The sequence below is a fragment of the Ursus maritimus genome, unplaced genomic scaffold (assembly GCF_017311325.1).
Source record: "Ursus maritimus isolate PB19 unplaced genomic scaffold, ASM1731132v1 scaffold_6, whole genome shotgun sequence".
In the NCBI taxonomy this organism is placed as follows: Eukaryota; Metazoa; Chordata; class Mammalia; order Carnivora; family Ursidae; genus Ursus; species Ursus maritimus.
This window is the reverse complement of record NW_024426774.1, coordinates 73,240,955-73,260,625: the sequence shown is the minus strand read 5'-3', so window position 1 is coordinate 73,260,625 and position 19,671 is coordinate 73,240,955. Positions and strand designations below refer to the sequence as shown.

At 38.6% G+C, this 19,671-nt stretch overlaps 1 protein-coding gene across 2 annotated transcripts in view; it reads right to left on the bottom strand.

Annotated features, from left to right (window-relative positions):
* THADA (THADA armadillo repeat containing) overlaps positions 1-18,256 on the bottom strand; it is a 316,084-nt gene extending 297,828 nt beyond the window's left edge. The window contains exons 1-10 of one of the 2 annotated variants that reach the window (XM_040623526.1): positions 16,016-18,256; positions 13,499-13,598; positions 13,108-13,202; positions 12,268-12,398; positions 8,305-8,453; positions 8,160-8,192; positions 7,853-7,901; positions 5,718-5,905; positions 2,822-2,916; positions 1,309-1,529 (exon numbers count right to left, since the gene is read on the bottom strand). In XM_040623526.1, coding sequence (XP_040479460.1) covers positions 1,309-1,529; positions 2,822-2,916; positions 5,718-5,905; positions 7,853-7,901; positions 8,160-8,192; positions 8,305-8,453; positions 12,268-12,398; positions 13,108-13,202; positions 13,499-13,574 — 1,037 coding nt within the window. In that variant the 5' untranslated portion in view covers positions 13,575-13,598; positions 16,016-18,256. Of the gene's footprint in view, positions 1-1,308; positions 1,530-2,821; positions 2,917-5,717; positions 6,101-7,852; positions 7,902-8,159; positions 8,193-8,304; positions 8,454-12,267; positions 12,399-13,107; positions 13,203-13,498; positions 13,599-16,015 lie in introns of those variants that run through there. The other variant, XM_008699809.2, reaches the window with a different exon arrangement.
* Positions 18,257-19,671: the final 1,415 nt, after the last annotated feature.

The window sequence follows — 19,671 nt, the reverse complement described above, 5'->3', positions numbered from 1 at the left end:
GTTAAGCGTCTACCTTCGGCTCAGGTCATGATCGCAGGGTCCTGAGACCAAGCCCTGCATCGGGCTCCCTGCTCAGAGGGAAGCCTGCTTCTCCCTCTCCTACTCCCCCTCCTGGTGTTCCCTCTCTCGCTGTGTCTCTCTCTGTTCAATAAATAAATAACATCTTTAAAAACAAAACAAAACAAAAAAGATTCTCTCTTCCTCTACCCCTCCCCACCCCAAAAATATTAATTTTTACATTCCTTTAAAATATGCACAATTTTCAGGGCACCTGGGTGGCTCAGTCAGTTAAGTGTCTGCCTTCGGCTCGGGTCATGATCCCAGGTCCTGGAATGGAGTCCTGCATCGAGCTCCTTGCTCAGCAGGGAGTCAGTTTCTCCCTTACCTTCTCACTTGTACTCTCTTGCTATCTGTCTCTCTCTCTCTCTCTCTCAAATAAATAAAGTCTTCCAAAAAATGCAGTTTTCACATATACATAAGCTGAAAAACATGTAAAAATGATTTTAGAACCTGTACTTTTCTTCCTTTACCTACATATTCATTACTATTAAGTTGTACCTATGGTTTGACGTTTTAAGCACATGATCACTTTCAGGCATTATGAAAAAAACACCAAAAAAACCCCACAAAACACAATCCAATGAAGTCAGAAGAACTGTTACAGTTTTGACTCAGGTGCTTATTAGCAATATACTCTTAAGTTTTAGTATTTACTTTTCTAACTTCACTTTAGCTACTCAACACATTAGATTTCCTATCCTATTTATCAGACATGTGAGGCTCATACTGAATTACCTATATTGACGTTGTTCAGAAACTAAAATGCAGCATTAGAGACTAAATGTTAACATTAACATCAGAAATGTTCAGTACAGGTTCACCTGCACCAATAATATCTGTAACTCTCTCCCCCTACTCATCATCTCATCTTTTCTTGTTCTACTTTCATACTTTTTTCATTGCCTACAGGTTATCTTCCCTTTTTTTTTTTTTTTTAAGATTTTATTTACTTATTTGACAGAGAGAGAGTGTACACAAGCAGGGGGAGTGGCAGGCAGAGGGAGAAGGAGGCTTCCCAATGAGCAAGGAGCCCGATGTGGGACTCAATCCCAGGACCCTGGGATCATGACCCAAGCCGAAAGCACATGCTTAACCGACTGAGCCACCCAGGCGTCCCTGTTATCTTCCTTTTAATTCAGGATTATCCTGAGCACTTTTCATGGAATTACTAAGTATGCTACTTCAGTTGCCATCTTTGAAATGTCTGACAAGCAAAACAAAATAGGAGACAACAGTATGAAAACTCACTGTGAACTCAAGGTAAACAAAACATGCACAATATTCAAGAGCAGGGCCTCCCCACTCAGGCCCATATTCCCATTCTGCCAGTCCAACATGGTGAGTGTCCCCTGACACAGGAATAAGAGAGTTGACTGCGAGACATCAGTACCACAAAGGCTCCTGCAGCAGTTCAAAAACCAGTCGGGGATGCTGGTGCAGTCCACTGAACGGAGAAGCAAACTACTAATCTGGAAAAACATAACAGACCTAACTTGTTATAAAGCCTCTAAAATTTTTCAGATATTTCAAAATGTAAATCCAAAATTCCCTTTCCCTTGAAACATCCTAGGAAAAATAACTGAACCTAAAGATGAGAAGCCACAAGTGTTCAAAATTATATCAAAAGGGAAAAAAATTAAATCAAAGTACATGGACCATTTTGCTGGTTGGAAGGTACTGGTACAGCAAAACATATCGCCACCTGCAGGTGGATGAGCTTAACTAACGCTTTTTAGAGGTGATCTTAGAAATCAAATTGCTAAATTTTATCCAGTAATAAATACCTTGTGTGATCTCCTAGAAGAGTACACATCTATTTTGCAAAAAGTCAGGTAAATAGCTAAAATAAGTTTCCAGATAATACAGTAAGGAAGAAAAAACCTGCTAGTACTGAATACAAGAATTATAGCCCAAATTATCAATTATACTTTCCATCTGACCAAATACACCAAAAAATTGATTCTAACATGCGTCCCATCTAAAGTACAATATTTGGGGGATGCCTGGGTGGCATGGTCAGTTGAGCATCCAACTCCTGGTTTCGGCTCAGGTCACAATCTCAGGGTCGTGAGATCCAGCCCTGCATTGGGCTCCGTACTCAGTAGAGAGTCTGCTTGGGATTCTCTCTCCATCTCCCTCTGCTCCTCCTGCTCATGCTTGCTCTCTCTCAAATAAATAAATCTATTGTAAATGAACAAATGAAATAAAAATAAAGAACAACATTTGGGTTATTCTTTTTTTTTTTTTTTAAGTTAGGCTCAGCATGGAGCCTAACACAGGGCTTGAACTCACAAATCTGAGATCAAGACCTGAGCTGAAATCAAGAGTTGGACGCTTAAGCGACTGAGCCACCCAGGCATCTCTGTGTCATTCTTAATAAAAAGGACATATTTATCAAAAAGCAGTGACTTCATGTATCTATACATTTATCTCTGCATACTTTTAATACTTTTAATATTTTATCTCTTATAATACTGAGAGATGGAACTGAACAAACAGCACTAGAAACAAACTAGAAAGATATACCCCAAAAAAATGTTCATAGAGATTATCTTTGTGAGATGGATTTATAGGTGACTGCTATTGTCTTCTTTCTGCTTTTTTTGCATTTTTGGACTGTCCCTTATTGTAAGAGAAACAGATCACCAGAAAGATTCTGACTATGCAGAAAGAAATTTTTTAATTCACTTCTTTAAAAGAATTTTTAAAACATGTGTCTAATTATCAATGAAGTACAATTCTACAAAGGAGATGCACTCACCAAATCAGGAATCTTTTCAGGTGGATGAAACATAGCCTTAATAAAAAGAATAACAGCTAGTCCAGATGTACTCTGAATGGTCTGTAAGAGGTCATCTATTTGGCAAAAAAAGTAGAGAGCATGTGTTAAATGACGATGGGTATTGTGATCCAGCGGAAAAAGTACATGGTACAGGGTCAGATAGTCCGAGGTGCCATTTCTAGCACGACCACTTCCTAGGTTGAGTAGACTTTGGGCAAGTTATTTAACCTCCCAGGGACCCAGCTTTCTCTTCTGCAAAATGAGAAAATATAACTCCTATCTTACAGTTATTATAAGGTTTAAATGCATATAAGGTTTTTATGCCCAGCACATAAATACTTAATAAACATGATTCTTTCCTCTCTCCTCTAACCCCCACTCTCTCTTCCTCTCCCCCCAGCACATCTAGCAGCAATACCACTTGTCTCCCCTACACTGATGCCTCTCCATCCCAACCCCCACATGTACTACTTTGTCTTAACGTGATTTCAGGGCTTATGTAAAGAGCCTGCATCAGTGCTAACTGCAAACTTTGCTATCACTGGCACTACACCCAACGTGACTAATCTGGGCTTGCTATCTTCTCCTTGTCTTCTATTAGCCTCTGTTTTGTGAGAGAGTTTACCAAATACAGTGAATTATTCAACCTGGACTAAGAATCATAAATACCTACCATAAACTACCTAAGAAACCTCCATTCTGCACTTTTTCCCTGCTAACAGAACTGTGACTTTGACTGGGGCATCCATGTGCTCAGCCAAAGGCAGGGTACTTTGCTTCCCCAATCCTCCTTGCAACTAAAGGTAGCCATGAGGGTTCAGGCCAATGGAACATAAGCAGGTACTTGGGTACTTTTGTTTTTCCTGATTAAAGGTAAAGATGCAACTGGCCTTCCTTCCTGCCTTACCTACAGACATAATGTGTGGAGCTACAGCGGTCAAATGGCAACCATGAGGCAACAAACATGGGTGTGAAAGCCAACATGCTTTCGGACAGCCGGGCGGAAAGGCAGAAATGTTTGGGTCCTAGACCACATACAGCAGTTCGGGATCACTTGCCTCTAAACTTCTGTGATGTGGGGGCGAGGGAAGGGACATATGCTGAAGTCCCTGAAATTTGGTTTTCTGTTACCTGCAGCCAAACACTTGACTGATACGTGAAGCTTTAAAACCCTGGGGAAGAACGGCACTAGACAGACACCATCAACTGTTCAGAAAAGAGGCTGCCTCGTATTAAAATCAGGTCTTCCCTGTATTTCACCAGTCTTTTTTTTTTTTTTTTTTTTTTTTTAAGAATAACAAAGTCTTCTTTTAAGAAGCAAATATTCTCTGGGAAGATGTCTATAAATTTTGTCTCAAAGTAACTTTCCTTTCCTTTTAATAACTCCCTGAGATCTTAGCCTAAATAAATAAATAAACAAATAAATAAATAAATAAATCTGGACAAGATAGCTAGTTACCAGGTTTCAAAACATATAAACAACGAGGTACTATTTTTTTCCCATTAGCCTAGCAAAACCAGAGTCAGTTACTGCTCTTTACAAACAAAAGCTCTAAACCGATCCCAATAATTTTTTAATAAGTTAATATTCATGCATTCATGACCACAGAGAACGCGAGGTAAAGGGTAAAAAGGAAATTAACTTTTTGTAAATACTTACATGTTAAGTATCATTTTTTTTGTTAATCTTACTGTAAGATAACACACTGATACAGGAAAACACCTAAAACAAGGGTACAGCCTAATGAATTATTTGAAGGTGAACACCCTTGTACCCAGCATCCAAGGTGAGAAATTGAACTGAGGCACCCAGCCCAGAAGGCTCATCCATGTGCTTCATCCCAACCACACCCCCTTCTCACCCTGAGTAAGCATTTTCGTGACTTCCAAAGTAATGGCTTCCTGATTTTTAAAGTCTTATTAATCAAATGTGCATCCGTAGATAGTGTAGTTTAATCCTATTTTTTTAAAAATCTGATACATATTTTAAGTGCCTTTTAATCTACAGGTGCCCTCTCCATCCTTTTCATTTCATTACAATTTCTCTATTCAAGAGCTCTGGCCTTTGATCTGCAGTTTCCCACAATCTGGATGTGGGTTTGCTTAGTCCTAATGCAGTTCAACACACTCCTCCGTCTTCTGTAATTCCTGTAAATTGGCAGGTGACCTAGAGATCAGTCTCAAGTTCAGTCACTTTGGGAAGAGTACAGGCAGTAAAAGCAAGACTCTAAGGGACACATGTTGTCTGGTTGTCAGTTCCGTAGTTAGCAGTTGCTGATGCTTAATGCCTCCATCAATTCATCGGGTTACAAAACGGTGATATTCTACCATTTCACTGTATTTTATTATTTGAAATACTTTTATGAAAAGAGACTTCCTCTCATTAACTATTTGGCTTCCCAGTACACAGTTCATATGGATAGAAGCAATATATGAGAGATATAAGGGGGAACAATGACCACCCCCCAAAAGGACTACCGTCATTACTTGAGGATAATGCCTGCTGCTAAGGAGAAATGTATGGGTTACAGTCACCTTTCCAGATCTTCCATTCAAATTTGGAAATCTCCTCTTATCAAGAATTTTCTTTTGCCATTTAAAGTCTGTGGCTTTTCAACACTAAGACAGTTAGGTTTTCTTCTTTACAATGCACACACACACATTTAAAAAAGTCCTTTAACATTACCCCTTATAGAACTGGTATATTTGAAAGAAAAAGCATTAAAACCTCATAATCCAGGGCTTATTCATGTTTTAAGGGGCTGGGGGAGAAGAAGTCCTACATCTCAGCTGAGTATCGAACATTTCATACCATTATTATCAAAAGCTGAATGACGCTCAATTATAATCATCATTTTTATGGTTTTACACTTACCATCGCTTAAGAACTTGGTGAAAATACTCAGCAATCCACACATACTTTGCCATGTGGGAGAACTGGAAGTCTTCAAATGAATTCTCTGAAAGTCTTGTATTTTCTGCACTAACATCACTGAAACTCTAGTGCCTACCAACAAGTCATTCATTAACTGCGTTTGAACTATATGATTTCCAGCAAATTTTCTATAATGAAGAAAAGACATTATTACAAAAAAAAAGTCACATAATAATGTCCCCATTTCTATCCCTCTGCAAAAGAAACATCCCTCAATCAAAGGGCCAAAATTCGTTCCAGATTATAGTAGACATGTATACACCTTACTCTTCCATTCCCATAAATATTCCAACTATGGGGACATTAACTGCAAACTTTCAACACTCTTACCTTAACATTTTCCTCCTTCTCAGCTAGTGACTAATCTCACTTCTCTTTTTTTAGAGTAAAAATAACAGAGTAAAAATAACAAGAATGAATGCCATAATTTCTTTTTTTTTTTTTAAAGATTTTATTTATTTATTTGTCAGAGAGAGAAAGCACAAGCAAGGGGAGCGGCAGAGGGAGAAGCAGGCTCCCCACTTAGCAGAGAGCCTGATGTGGGACTTGATTCCAGGACCCTGGGATCATGACCTGAGCCGAAAGAAGACACTTAACTGACTGAGCCACTCAGGCGTCCGAAGAATGCCACAATTTCTAAACTTGAAGTCTCCCTCAACCTTGATCCACTTTCTTTACTTGGCTTCCAAGACACCAGACTCTCCTCCATTTTCTCCTACTTCACCATCCCTCCTTCCTAGACACCTTGGCTAATTCATCCTCTTCTCCCCAACCTCTTTATGTTACCGCTCTCCACAACTCAGTCTTTACTCTCCCTCATTGGTCCAGCTACTTTGTTCTCTTGATGCTGATCTCATCTAGCTCATAAACTTTAAATTATAATCTATATGCTGACAGTTCCCAAATTTGTATCTCCAACCTGAACCTCTTTTGCTAATCCCAGACTTGTACATTCAACTTTCTACTCAATATCTATGTCTAACAGACATCTCAAGCTACATGAACTCATCTTCAACTCCAAACCTGCTCCACCTGCTGGGATCTCTGCCCTACGAAAACTCTGTCATCATCCTTGACTTCTCTCTTTCCTACCCGATCTGTAAGAAAATCCTATTGGTCCTATCTTAAAAATATATCCAGAATCAGACCACCTCCACTGCTACTCCTGGCCTGAGTCACTCTCACCCCCCCCGGATTACTGCGATGGCCTCCTAACTGGTGTCCCAGCTTCTATCCTTGTCACCCCCCATCAGTCTATTCTCAACACAGCAGAAAATAGGAAGACTGGTTACTGGCTACAACTGGCTTACCTCTAGAGAAGGTAAAATAACATGCACAGGTAAGACAGGAACACCATATTGCAAATAGGAGAATTAGGTAAATATATGAACAATGAATGCCAAATGCCACAACCTCAGCTTTCTTCACTCCCTCAGCAACCCGAATATTAAGCCAACAGTTTGATTCCATGGTGAATCTATTACCCATGCAAAAAGACCTAACGATATTGGTATCAGAGGTTTTCCAAAGAAATAGCCCAGCTAAACTAGCCTACAATAAAACCTGCAATCAACCCCACCCATATGCACAGATTCAAATCAACTCTCAGCGTCCCATCCTTATATATGAACGCTCGGCCAAAAATCACCAGACTTCTGATGAAAGCTTCTAGCAACGAACACAATGACTGAAATCATCAAACAGAAAAAAAGCAACTTAGAAGAAATAGGACTATGTAAAGATAAGAAACTATAAAAAAAAAAAAAAAAAAGAACTACCATTAATATCCTCAGACAGTTAATAAATATTTCCTTCATAAAATAAGAACAGGATGCTATAAGTAAGGAACACTCAGGAAGGAAGGAGTTCATTCTCATATTCTCCTAGAATTTATTTGATTTTTTTAAATTAAATATCAAACCTCTAAAGAATAAATTTCAATGATCAGGCTAATATTAACAGAGAGGGATGGAATGATGCACATTCTGGAACCTTTTTTTAAATTTGCTTTGTACAAAGACAACACACAATGTCAAGTGTACAGACACACAAGCATGCAAACACATACTACTTGCCTATTTTCTTCTGAGATCTCAATTAAACTCTTCTGCAGAAAATGAAGCACTGAAACAAAAAGAATACATAATGACAAAGCAGAACCTAAAACTGTAAACATTAATGTCAGTGTAAAAAAATATTTTGTTAGTGTTACCTATAATGATATTACGGTATAGAAGCAGAAATTTAAAAGGAAGGGGCATGATGTACCTTAGTAACCTGCAAGACTCTACCCATTGCCAAGAAAGTGAAAAAAAAATCAGTTCCAAAACGACTCATACAAACAGTTACCCCCTCAGAATAAAATAAAATAACAGGACTTACCATTTTTAAGAAGATTATTAACTCCTGCTTTACCTGGGGGGGATAAAAAAAATTAACACTGGTAAGGAGCCCCAGGACCAAAATTAACATCATTTAAAAACAATGATGTAATGACAGAAAAAATACTACACAACAGCTGGCTTACCCAAGTCAAAGTTCTCCATACAGGAAGCTATATTGTCAGTTACTTTCCTATAAGCATATAGATCAGTAGTATTCAATTCTTCCTGAAGACGAGAAGTAAAACTTTGTATAGCCTCAGTTAGAAAACATTCAGGTAGGCCATTTAGTGAGCTAGAAAAAGAACCAAGTATTAAATATCTGACAATGTGTAGCAAGTGGATATATGGAGTAGGGAGGGAATCATACAAACGAAGGAATACTGAACTACACTTTGAAAATACAGCCAGAAAATATTAACTTCATGCCACAATCATTGGAACTCCTAGCTTCCATCTTGCTTCCCTCCTCAATAGAGTAGACAGAGCGATATTATAAAAACACTATGTTAGTCTTCTGACAAAAATCGTCCAACAACATCCCCCTCAAATTAGTTGCCATAGGGCTGACAGTGACTAACAGGACTCTACACTCCAGCGCCACCAATATCTCTCTAGTCTTATCTTAATCTGTGTTCACTTAGCTCTATCTACATGGCCTTCCTTGTTGCAATGATATACCAAAGCCTTCGCTCTTGCTATTTCCTCCACCTGACACGCTTCCCTCAAATAGACCCAATAATCACTCTCTCATCCCTCTCAGGTCAATCTCAAATATCACCTTATCAAAGACATTTGAGCAAAGACATCTGAGGTGACCTCTGGATTTTAAATTGTAACCTTCATCTCATCCTTGGTGCTCCCACCCCTCCTCACTGCTTTATTTTTCTCCATAGCATTCATTTCCTCTAATCCCAATTTATAATATATTAGGATATTATATATCCTAATTTATTTTGACTATTTTCAATCTTGGTCTTAGAATGTAACTTCACTATATCCTCCATGACTAGAATACTTACTTGACATATAGTAGGTGGTCAATAAAAATTTACTTAATAGATAAATTCAACTACTGTCAATGTTACTTCAATTAATCTAAATCAAAACCAGAAAGCGTTTTGTTTTGTTTTTTTTTTTTTTTTAATTTACTGAACAGTTCAAACGCTCTTCTGGAAGAAAAAGAATATAGAAATAGGAAGAGTCTGAAAAAGAAAAGTCACCAGAGGGGTGACTTGCTCCAGCACATAATTAAACTACATTATCAAACTATGGTAAATAAACGTGTGATGCTGGTGAGTAAACAAATAGACCTAAGTCTAAAATTAAATCTATGTTTATACAGGAACACAGAACATAAAAAAATGGCACTCTAAATACATGGGAAAGATGAACTATTCAAAACTTTGGGGATAAGTGGCTCCCCATTATGGAAAAGAAAACTAAATTGTATCTCTTTTTTTTTTTTTTAAGATTTTATTTATTCATTTGACAGAGAGAGAGATAGCCAGCGAGAGAGGGAACACAAGCAGGGGGAGTGGGAGAGGAAGAAGCAGGCTCCAAGTGGAGGAGCCTGATGTGGGGCTCAATCCCGAAACGCCAGGATCACGCCCTGAGCTGAAGGCAGACGCTTAATGACTGAGTCACTCAGGCACCCCTAAATTGTATCTCTAACTTACACTCCACTCAAAGCTTAATTCCAGATGAAGTATTTTAAGAAAAAACCAGCAAGTAATATTATACAATCATATAGTAGAGAAAGCATACACAAGAAAGGCATGAAACTCAGAAATCTATACAAAGAAAACTATTAGTGGGTGTGATTACTAAAAAAAATCTTGTAATTTTTATAAAGCAAACACACCATAAAGAAAGTTTAAACACAAGTAATAAAACAAAGGAATATTTGGTACATAATCTAGATAAAGCTCTTATAACCATGCCCTTCCTTATTGACAAAACCCACCTCCCACTACAGAGGCTAAAGGTTTGAGAGTCTTGCTTCGCAGCCATTCTTATAACCAGAAAGAGGGTATACGACCCACTCTTGACAACAAAAAGTAACAGAAAGTTTCCTGGGACCTTCTGCAAAATGTCTTTTCTCTCCAATAAAAAGAGATGGAAAAGAGGAAATTTCCTTTTCTTTTTTTCTGGATGCTGTCATGTTTGTATAAAGTGTCTGTAACTCCTACAGCCCCCTTGTAATTCTGAGGGAAGATACGGCCAACACATGGGAGAAAAATGGAAAACATCAAGATCTTTGATGACATTGTTGACTACTTCCCCAAAACCCTAGAACTGGCCAGTATCTGATCATTTGCTTTTTGACACATTAAATAAATTTACTTAAATAAGAAAAAGAAAGGACATTCTAACAAGGAAACATACAAAAGATATATAATCACAAACAGTCAAACTCTGCATATTAAAAAATGTTCAATCTCTAGTAGGAATCTAGGAAAGGAAAAGTAAAACATGATATTATTTTTTTACCCATTAGATTTTAAATGGTTTAAAGATTGATATTATCCACTGTTAGAAATATATGAAGACACTGGCACTCTCATTCACTGTTAGTAGGAGTATAAACTGGAATAGCTTTGGGGGAGTACAGTTTAGCAATGATTTTGGACAAGAAATTTCACTTACAGGAATTCACCTCAGGGAAATACACATAACAATTATATACGTAATTAAGAACATTACTGCATCATTGTTGGAATAATGAAAACAAAACAAACTAAATATCGATGGAAAAGTGATTAAATAATATGTAACACAGTCCATAAAAATTTTGGTATATCTGTATTATGGAATATTTATAGCTGTAAGAAAATATAAGGACTTTTGGTGGGAACATAAAATAGTGCAGATGCTATGAAAAAACAATATGGAGGTTGCTCAGGAAATTAAAAATAGAATTACCATATGATCCAGTAATCCCACTTCTGGGTACATATCCAAAAGAACTGAAAGCAGGATCTCAAAGAGATATTTACATACCCATGTTCATAGCAGCACTGTTCACAGTAGCCAAGAGGAGGAAGCAACCCAGATGTCTATCAACAGATGAATGAATGGATACAATGTGGCACATATGGACAACGGAATATAATTCAGCCTTAAAAAGGACAAAAATCCTGCCACATGCTACCACATGGATGAACCCTGAGAACATTATGCTAAATAAAATAAGCCAATCAAAAGAAAGATAAATACAAATATTCCACCTATATGAGGTAACTAAAGTAATCAAATTCATAGAAACAGAAAGTAGAATTGTGGTAGCCAGGGGCTAGGGGGAGGAAGAAATGCGGATTTATTTAATGTTTATAGAGTTTCAGTTTTGCAAGATGAAAAAACTCTGAGATCCACTGCACAACAACGCAAATAAATACTTAACACTCAAAAATGGTTAAGATGGCAAATTTTATGTCGTGTGTTTTTTCACATAATTAAAAAAGAATAAGAACTATGCCGACATGAAAGTATCTCTAATACATTCTTTAGAGAAAAAACAAGCTACAGAGCAATAAGTATAGTTCCATTTATGTAAAAAATCAAAACTAAAATAAAATACAATACACACACTAAACCCAAAGAAAAGGTCTAAAGAGATAGATACCAAAATGTTAAGTGATGACCTTTACTAAAAAAAGTAAGCTAAGCCAGGAGAGTGAAACAGAAGGCTCACTTCTTACTTTGTTCACTTCTATATTGCTTGAAGTCTTTACATCAAGCATATATTCCTGTATTACCTGTGTAATTGAAAATATGTTTAAACTAAGAACAAATGGGAAAACAGAGGAAAAACAAATAGCAACATGACAGATTAAACTTAACCAATTATTGCATTAATGTAAATGGACTAAACCAGGAGTCAGCAAAGTACAGCCCATAGCCTGTTTCATTAAGGCCTGTGACCTAAAAAGCCGTTCTACACTTTTAACAAGTTGTCCTAAGTAAACAAAGCAGAGACCATATAAATGAAATTGTTAGTGGCATATTTCAATTCAGTTTTACCAAACCACGAGAACTTAAAATACTGGTTACTTTTGGTCAAACTGAATATTTATAATGCTTAATTTCCTTTCCTTTTTTTTCCTTACCTTGCCAAGACTTTCTTCAAGGGATTCTTTACACTCAAAGAAAGATAAATGCCTGCTAAAATATCCAAACAACTTCGAATAGCGGGATCACATGCGCCATTTTTATCTGCCTTTTCCAGTAAAGGCACAATCTACAATCCAAAAAATTCAAAGTCATAGTAATTTTTTCTATATATCAAGTATGTATAGCAAAGTAACATAGTTTCAAATACTCTTTTACGTCTCAATTATAATGTGTTATATTGTCTACACTACATTGTTAAGGATACCGATTTAAACAACTATTTTAGTATTTATTAACCTTTTTAACCCATATCCCCAACTCCCAGTTTATCCTCCAGACCCACCTCTATTAAGAATTAGATTTGTTAATGGCTTAAGGTATAGGAATTCTGTAGCACTATTGAAAAACCAATAATATATTTAATTGCTTTCCCAAAAAATTATGCAAGTTCAAATGGTAAATTCTAATACTGAAATACTGGTAAGGACAGTCTTTACATTTTAAATTAACTTTTTAATGTGTCTGCTAAAAAGTTTTAAGGATTCGAATAGAAACAATTCTTTAAAATTTATCTCCACAAAAAAGGTATACATAATTGGCTCACTGTCCTATTTCTTTACAGCTCCAATGGCGGTGGAGGCCTAAATATGGCTTCTACCAATTCTCTGAATAAAATGAGATTATACAACCATCAGAAAAGAAAAAAAAAAAAACTATTCTTTAATGATACATTGACATTAAATAATTGGGAGCCAAAAACTGTCAGTTAATTTTAAAAGTCCATAATAGCATGATAATCTTCAAGATGTATCCATGAGTTATCAAGGCAGTCTTACCTGTTTAACATAACGGATTTGTGACACTCCATCTGTGAGCTGTACACAATGTAACAGCAAAGAAGCTAGATTCTTTCCTTCCACATCAGCCAAAGCTAGAAACACACACACAATTTCCTTAAGGCTTTAACAATGTATGCATATGAGTTTGCCTTTGTTATGCATTATGAAAAATCTAAGTATTTATAAACCAAAAAAAAAAAAAAAAGCAGGCAGAACTTAGTCTGAAGACAGAATTTTTAGGAAACCATTTTACATGCAAAACTGAATGTAAAGAACAAGGAAAAATTAAACAGCAAGAGTTTGAACATTATGTGATAGTGAGTTTCCAAGATAGCAATACTCGGCAACCTAGAAAAGAAACAAACAAATTAACTCAGAAATCACTTACATCTCAAAGTTTCAAGGTCTTGATGGCAGATGGTCAGTGCAGTTACTTGCATTTCTTTCTTCTTCTTTACACCCATTTTAAATAGAATTAATAGCAGTCACTGCGAAAAAGAAGAGTTTAAAGCACTGTCTAAATCAGGATTTCTGAACTTCAGCATTACTGGCATTTGGGAGCAGACAAGTTTTTGCTATGCAGCGTCGTTCTATGCATTGTAGGATGTTTAACACGTTCCTGGCCTCTGCCCATTAGATGCCAGTAGCATCCCCTCCCCCACAAGTTATGACAACCACAGAATACCTCCAGACATTGCAAATGTCTCCTGGAGAGCAAAGTGGCCTCAGGTGGAGAACCACTGGTCTAAGAATTTCTGCTTCAAAAAAGAAAAACCTTTTTTAAGCTCAACAAGAGTTAATTATTGTCTAAAGTTATTCTTATCTTTTATGGCCCAGTCTTTGTATTTTAAAATACAGCCAACTTACATTTTAGTAATAACAATAACAATAACAAACCAGCATGGTTTTTCCAAAAGTAAACTGAGCCCAACTAACCTCAGTGCCTTCCAAGTTAACCAAAGGTGTTTGGCCTGGAGAAAAGAGGACAGGACAAGAGCTACAGAAGAGCTACTGTTGGGGCGCCTGGGTGGCACAGCGGTTAAGCTCTGCCTTTGGCTCAGGGCGTGATCCTGGCGTTGTGAGATCGAGCCCCACATCAGGCTCCTGATATGAGCCTGCTTCTTCCTCTCCCACTCCACCTGCTTGTGTTCCCTCTCTCGCTGGCTGTTTCTATCTCTGTCAAATAAATAAATAAAATCTTAAAAAAAAAAAAAAGAAGAAGAAGAGCTACTGTTGTCGGAGGACTGTCAGAAGAAGAGGAGATGTGTTCTGTCTTGCTATAGAATTTGAAAAAGTCCGTGCAAGTCTCAGGGAGGCAGACCCCAGCTCAATGCAAAGGAAGAAATCTCTGGTCCAATGATGGCATGGACTGCCTGGTAAACAGAGAATTTCCCAACCCTGGAAATACCCCAGCAGAAGCTGAATGAACCCTTGGCATCTGGACTCCTCCAACAGCCTCACAACTGGTCTTCTCTGCTCTCCCTTGTGTCTGAGGAGTCCCCTCTTTTCACAGCCATCAGAGCAATCTTTTCAAAACTCTAACCAAATCTAATTACTCTCTTGCTTAAAATTTTCCAAGGGCTTCCAGTTACACTTAGAATAAAATCCAACTTGAGACCTTGGCCCTCAAGGCCCCAAGTAATCTGGGTCCTGCAGTCCTCTGCATTTCATCTCAAATCAAACTTCTCTTCACCATCTAAAGCACTTTGCCCTTCCTCCTACCTCTGCCTGTTAATGCTTGTTCCACCAGATCTTCGCAAGACCTTTTCCCCATCTTTCAGGTCTCTTTTCAAATAGCACCTCCTATGAAAAGCCTTCCATGACCACTCTACCTATCCTAAATGCCACAGATCGTTTGCATCACTTTTTCTTCGTAGTACTACTACTACCTAAAATTGCAATAACTTATTTGTATATTGTCTGTCTCCCCTAGTAATAAACTCCATGCAGGCGGCAACTTTAATCTGTTTTATCCACTGTTTTTAATTCTCAATTCCTAAAACGGTACGTGGTATATATTCAGTGCTTAATAAATATTTGATAAATAAACAAACAAATAAATTAACACTGTCAGCGATGTATACCTTTCACAACAGAAAAGTGCACTACCTGGTATGTATATTTCGTATCTAAGTGACAAGCTAGTCCTGACACTGAAGAACCTATGGTCTATCTGCAAAGTAAGAGATAGATACAGCGACGGAATGTGAAAAACCACTTAACCAAAAATGGTAATAAAAATGGACACCGCTAGAATGGCAAGACAAGGGAAAAATTTGAAAAGTGACACGATTAGATGTAGGGTAATAATTGGGGATCACTTCTTAGGAAAGTGACCAATACACAAACTTAAGAAGGGATAGAGACAGATAACTAGGCAGACTATTCTCCGGTGAGTGGTAAGTTCACAGCAGGATTTGACCGTGGAACCCTCAAGACTACACATAAATTGGTTCGGTGCTTATGCGTGCTCAACGGGTTAGTTTGTCTCAATGAAATGGGCCTCCCCAATAGGTGAATAACCCGTCCCCACCGTACAACACTACTCCAGTGGCCGAAGATACTTAGCAAATTGTACTCCTAAATCCCACTGGCTGCTTCCCTTTTGACCGCTGCTTCACTCCCATCTACACCTTTCTGGCTGACTCCCACAAACATTATCTGGGTAATTGCCGAACCACGTGGAGTCCGGTGAGCTACAGGTAACCAAAAAGAATGGTGAAAGTGCTGTCTCCATGGAGACCTAAGCGACCGGAAATCGGTATCACAACCGCCAAATTCTCGCGATAGCAAAGGACGAGAATTGGTACGAATCGCCCGGCTGCCCTCGCAAAGTGGCGGAGCCGAGCTGTGAAGAGTCGCGCGCTACCGCGGGTCTGGCAGACAGGACGCCTGGGAGCCAAACCTCGTGCCTGGGACAGTCTAAGAAGAGTCGCAGCCGTCTAGACGAGTACCGGAGCTGGTCTAGTTCCACGGTGTCTCTCTCCGTGGCTCGCAACGTGGTCTGTTGACTACCGGGTCGGGGCGATGGGAGGGAAGGTAGGGGACCTGGAACAGGAGTCATCGCGAGAACTGAGCGACTGAGCTCTTCCAATAAGGAGTTCGGAGCGGTGGTGATGTCACCGGGAGCGGGTGTTAGCTGGGGGATTGGGGTAGATTCCGATTTAAAGTGTACTCGGTTCTCCTCTTAACGGCGCGGAAGTGAACCCAGCCGCTTGGAAGCCTACTGGCTTCGTTCGCCTTAGTACAGTCTAGACCTGGAGTACCTGGGAAGCACCTTTGCCTCAATCCAGACATTCCATCCTTCTCCCACGCAGTTTACCCAGCGCAGGGAAGGGGAGAAAACTGCCTCTGGGCTGCGGGAACCAGTAACCGTAGAGCCTGCGAGATGGGGCCATTCAGGCGTTGAGCCGAAGCCACTCCAAGAGTTTTAACTAAAATGAGAAGCGGCCAAATGAACGAACGTATGCCGGAGTGCGTTTGTTCGTTTAGCAAATAGTTAATGACCACTAACTGTTCGAGCGTTGCCAGGCAGTGGCCTTGAAAGTTATCCACTATTTGGGGTATGTATTTTACGCAGAAAATAAAAATCGGATGATTCATTCCCTTAGAAATAAAATAACTAGGTGCCGAACACTACCACAGGAGCTGGGACAGAGAGAGGAGGGCGGTAAGATCCGGACATAGAGACGAATGCTATCTATTAAAGTTGGCCGGTGTGGCTGGAGCCAAGTGAGTTAATAGGGTAGGATGCCGGGAATGGGACAAGGGCAGTTAGATGATGTAACGCCCGATTGCCCATTGTAAGGACTTTTACTCTCAGTGAAATGGGGAGTGATTTTGAGCAGAAGAGTAATAGGATTATTTACATTTCAAAAGAATCACTGGAGATACTTTGTAGTGGAAGCAGGACCACCAGTGAATGAGGAAGCTATTCCTGTAAACTAGGCTAGCAAGATGCTAGTGGCTCAGACCAGGGTGGTAGCAATGGAAAGAAAGTGTGAGGAGTGGACAGATTCTGGATTATGATCTGAAAGTGAGCTAACAAGGTTTTTCTGAAGGATAAGATATGAGGTATGAAGAAAGAGGAGTCAGAGATGATCCCACGATTTCTAGCTTGAGCAAGGGAGGAGGATGAAATTGCCATTTATAGTGATGGGGCAAAAATTTGGAGTGGGTTTGAATGGTTTAAAACAGACTGGGAGAGGAAATGGCAAGATCGAGTAGAAACAACACTAGTACTTCCATTACAGAGGGTCAAATAAATGGAGCAGGAACTCTGTGGGAAATAGAGGCAATGAAGATTTAGGTCTTAAAGATTCAAATAGTAACATGTTTAGAGAAGATATCCTTTTGTTTTTGTAGCCACCTGGCTCTACCAACTTGAAATCACTTTAAATTCTCTGCTTGAGGTTTTCTAGAATACACCGTGCATTTGGACCATGAACTTTTTTTTTAAGTAGCTTTATTTTATTTGTAAAAATGTATTCCAAGAGATTTTTAAGGAATCTGAAATCCTTGGTATATAAAAGCGTAAAAACACTTAAATGGCATTTTATTGTAAAAGTGGACTACATAAAATCATAAAAAATAATCAACATATCCATGTTTTGTTCACTGTAGTTCAGCTTTGAAAATAAATGCCTGTTGAAGCAGCATTTTCCCCTCAATTAGGGAATGAATTTTTTTATACTTCTTTAATGACACATTTTCACACATAATGATTTTTAAAATCTTTGACATTTGAAAGGACATTTAAATAATTAAAATTTGATCTCTGAAAACCACAAAAAAGGACTTTAACTGCCTACTCACTTGTTCATAAAAGCCTCTATACAAGCCAGACTTTGTACTGATCCAAGGTAAGTTTCTCCTGTAAGTATTGTTTTGCATAACTGAAAAGCATAATATAGTCTGTCAGTTTTATAGTCCCATTACATCCTAAAAATATACGGTTTATGGTAATCTGCCAGCAATATATGATGATTTACATAATTAAAGAATCCCTCATAAAAAGCCTATTTCATAGTTTCATGTCTAAAATGAAGTCCAGGGGACACCTGGGTGGCTCAGTCGGTTAAGTGACTGCCTTCAGCTCAGGTCATGATCTCAGGATCCTAGCATCAAGCCCCGCATTAGGCACCCTGCTCAGTGGGGAGTCTACTTCTGTCTACTTCTCCACCTGCTTGTGCTCTCTCTGTCAAATAAATAAATAAAATCTTAAAAAATAAATTAAATAAAATGAAGTCCAAAAGCATATACTAGAGCTATGAATATGAACATTGTGTCATTTTTAATATAAGGTGAAATCTTGTTACTTGTTAATAAATTTGTTAATGTGTTTGTCCTCCAGTCAATGAAAGAAAGCAAAGTTCTTGTTATTTATCTTGCTGCATAATGAATTACCCCAAAATTTAATGTCTTAAAACACTACATTTTTACTCTCTCACAGTTTCTATGGGTCAGAAATTTAGCAGCCTGTGTGTGGCTGAGTGCTTCTGGCCAGGAGTCTCTCTTGAGCCTGCAGCGGGAGGAACCACTTCCAAGATGACTTAACCCAGAGGCTCTGGTTGTTGACAGAAGGCCTCATTCCTTCCATGTGGGCTTCTCCCCAGGCTGCTTAAACATTCTCACAGCATGGTGGCAGTCCTTCCCCAGAATGAGCACAGAGACAGCAAAGTAGAAGCTTTGATGATTTTGATGGCCCAGCCACAGAAGTTATACACCATTTCAACAACATTCTATTAGTCACAAAGGTTAGCTCTGTTCATTGTGAGAAGGGACGACACAGAAGTGTGAATATCAGGAGGCCGATAGAACTGGGGCGTGCCGTTTTGGAGGCTAGCTACCCCAGTGTTCTTCAGTGCTTCACATGTACTAGCTAAGGAATCACAACTATGGAATGATTTACTTAAGAGTGGTGTGACTATGATTTCCACAGTATATCTTAAAGGAAACATTAATGCTCATGTTTTCTTACAAAGTTATTTGCCTTTAATGACATTGATTTTCATAGAAGATGCCGCGGAATTTAAACATAAAACTAGATTTATTGTAAGGAAGGAACATTTTAGATGTTCTTCAGACTTTCTCTTTTTAAGCCTTTCTGATCCCTTCCCTACTTAAGAGCACGTAGTAGCTTGTCTTTACGTGACATTCCTCTCTTTCTTCCCCACACACCAGGCTCCAGCTTGAGTGACCTTCTCAATAGTCCCTGAAAGCACTGTCCTTTGATGTGCTGTGCTGTGCTCTCTGCTGGCAGGGTCTTTCTTACTCCCACCTGAGAAACTTCAGCATACTTGAAGACCCTGGCAAGAAATCCCTGTGCTGCCATACTTAGATTTTCGTCTCAGTTATCACATTGTCATTTTGTCAGTTATTTGTATGCTTGTTAGTCTTCCTCCAAATCCTTCCAAGACAGGGACCATCTTTAGATCCCTAGTACCTAGCACAGTGATGAGCATAAGGACCTCAGCAAATATTTGTTCAGTTAGGGTAATGGCTATCAAGTTCTCTAGTGTTAATGGGCAGTGGTGCTTATTTTACCACTATGTGGCAGCA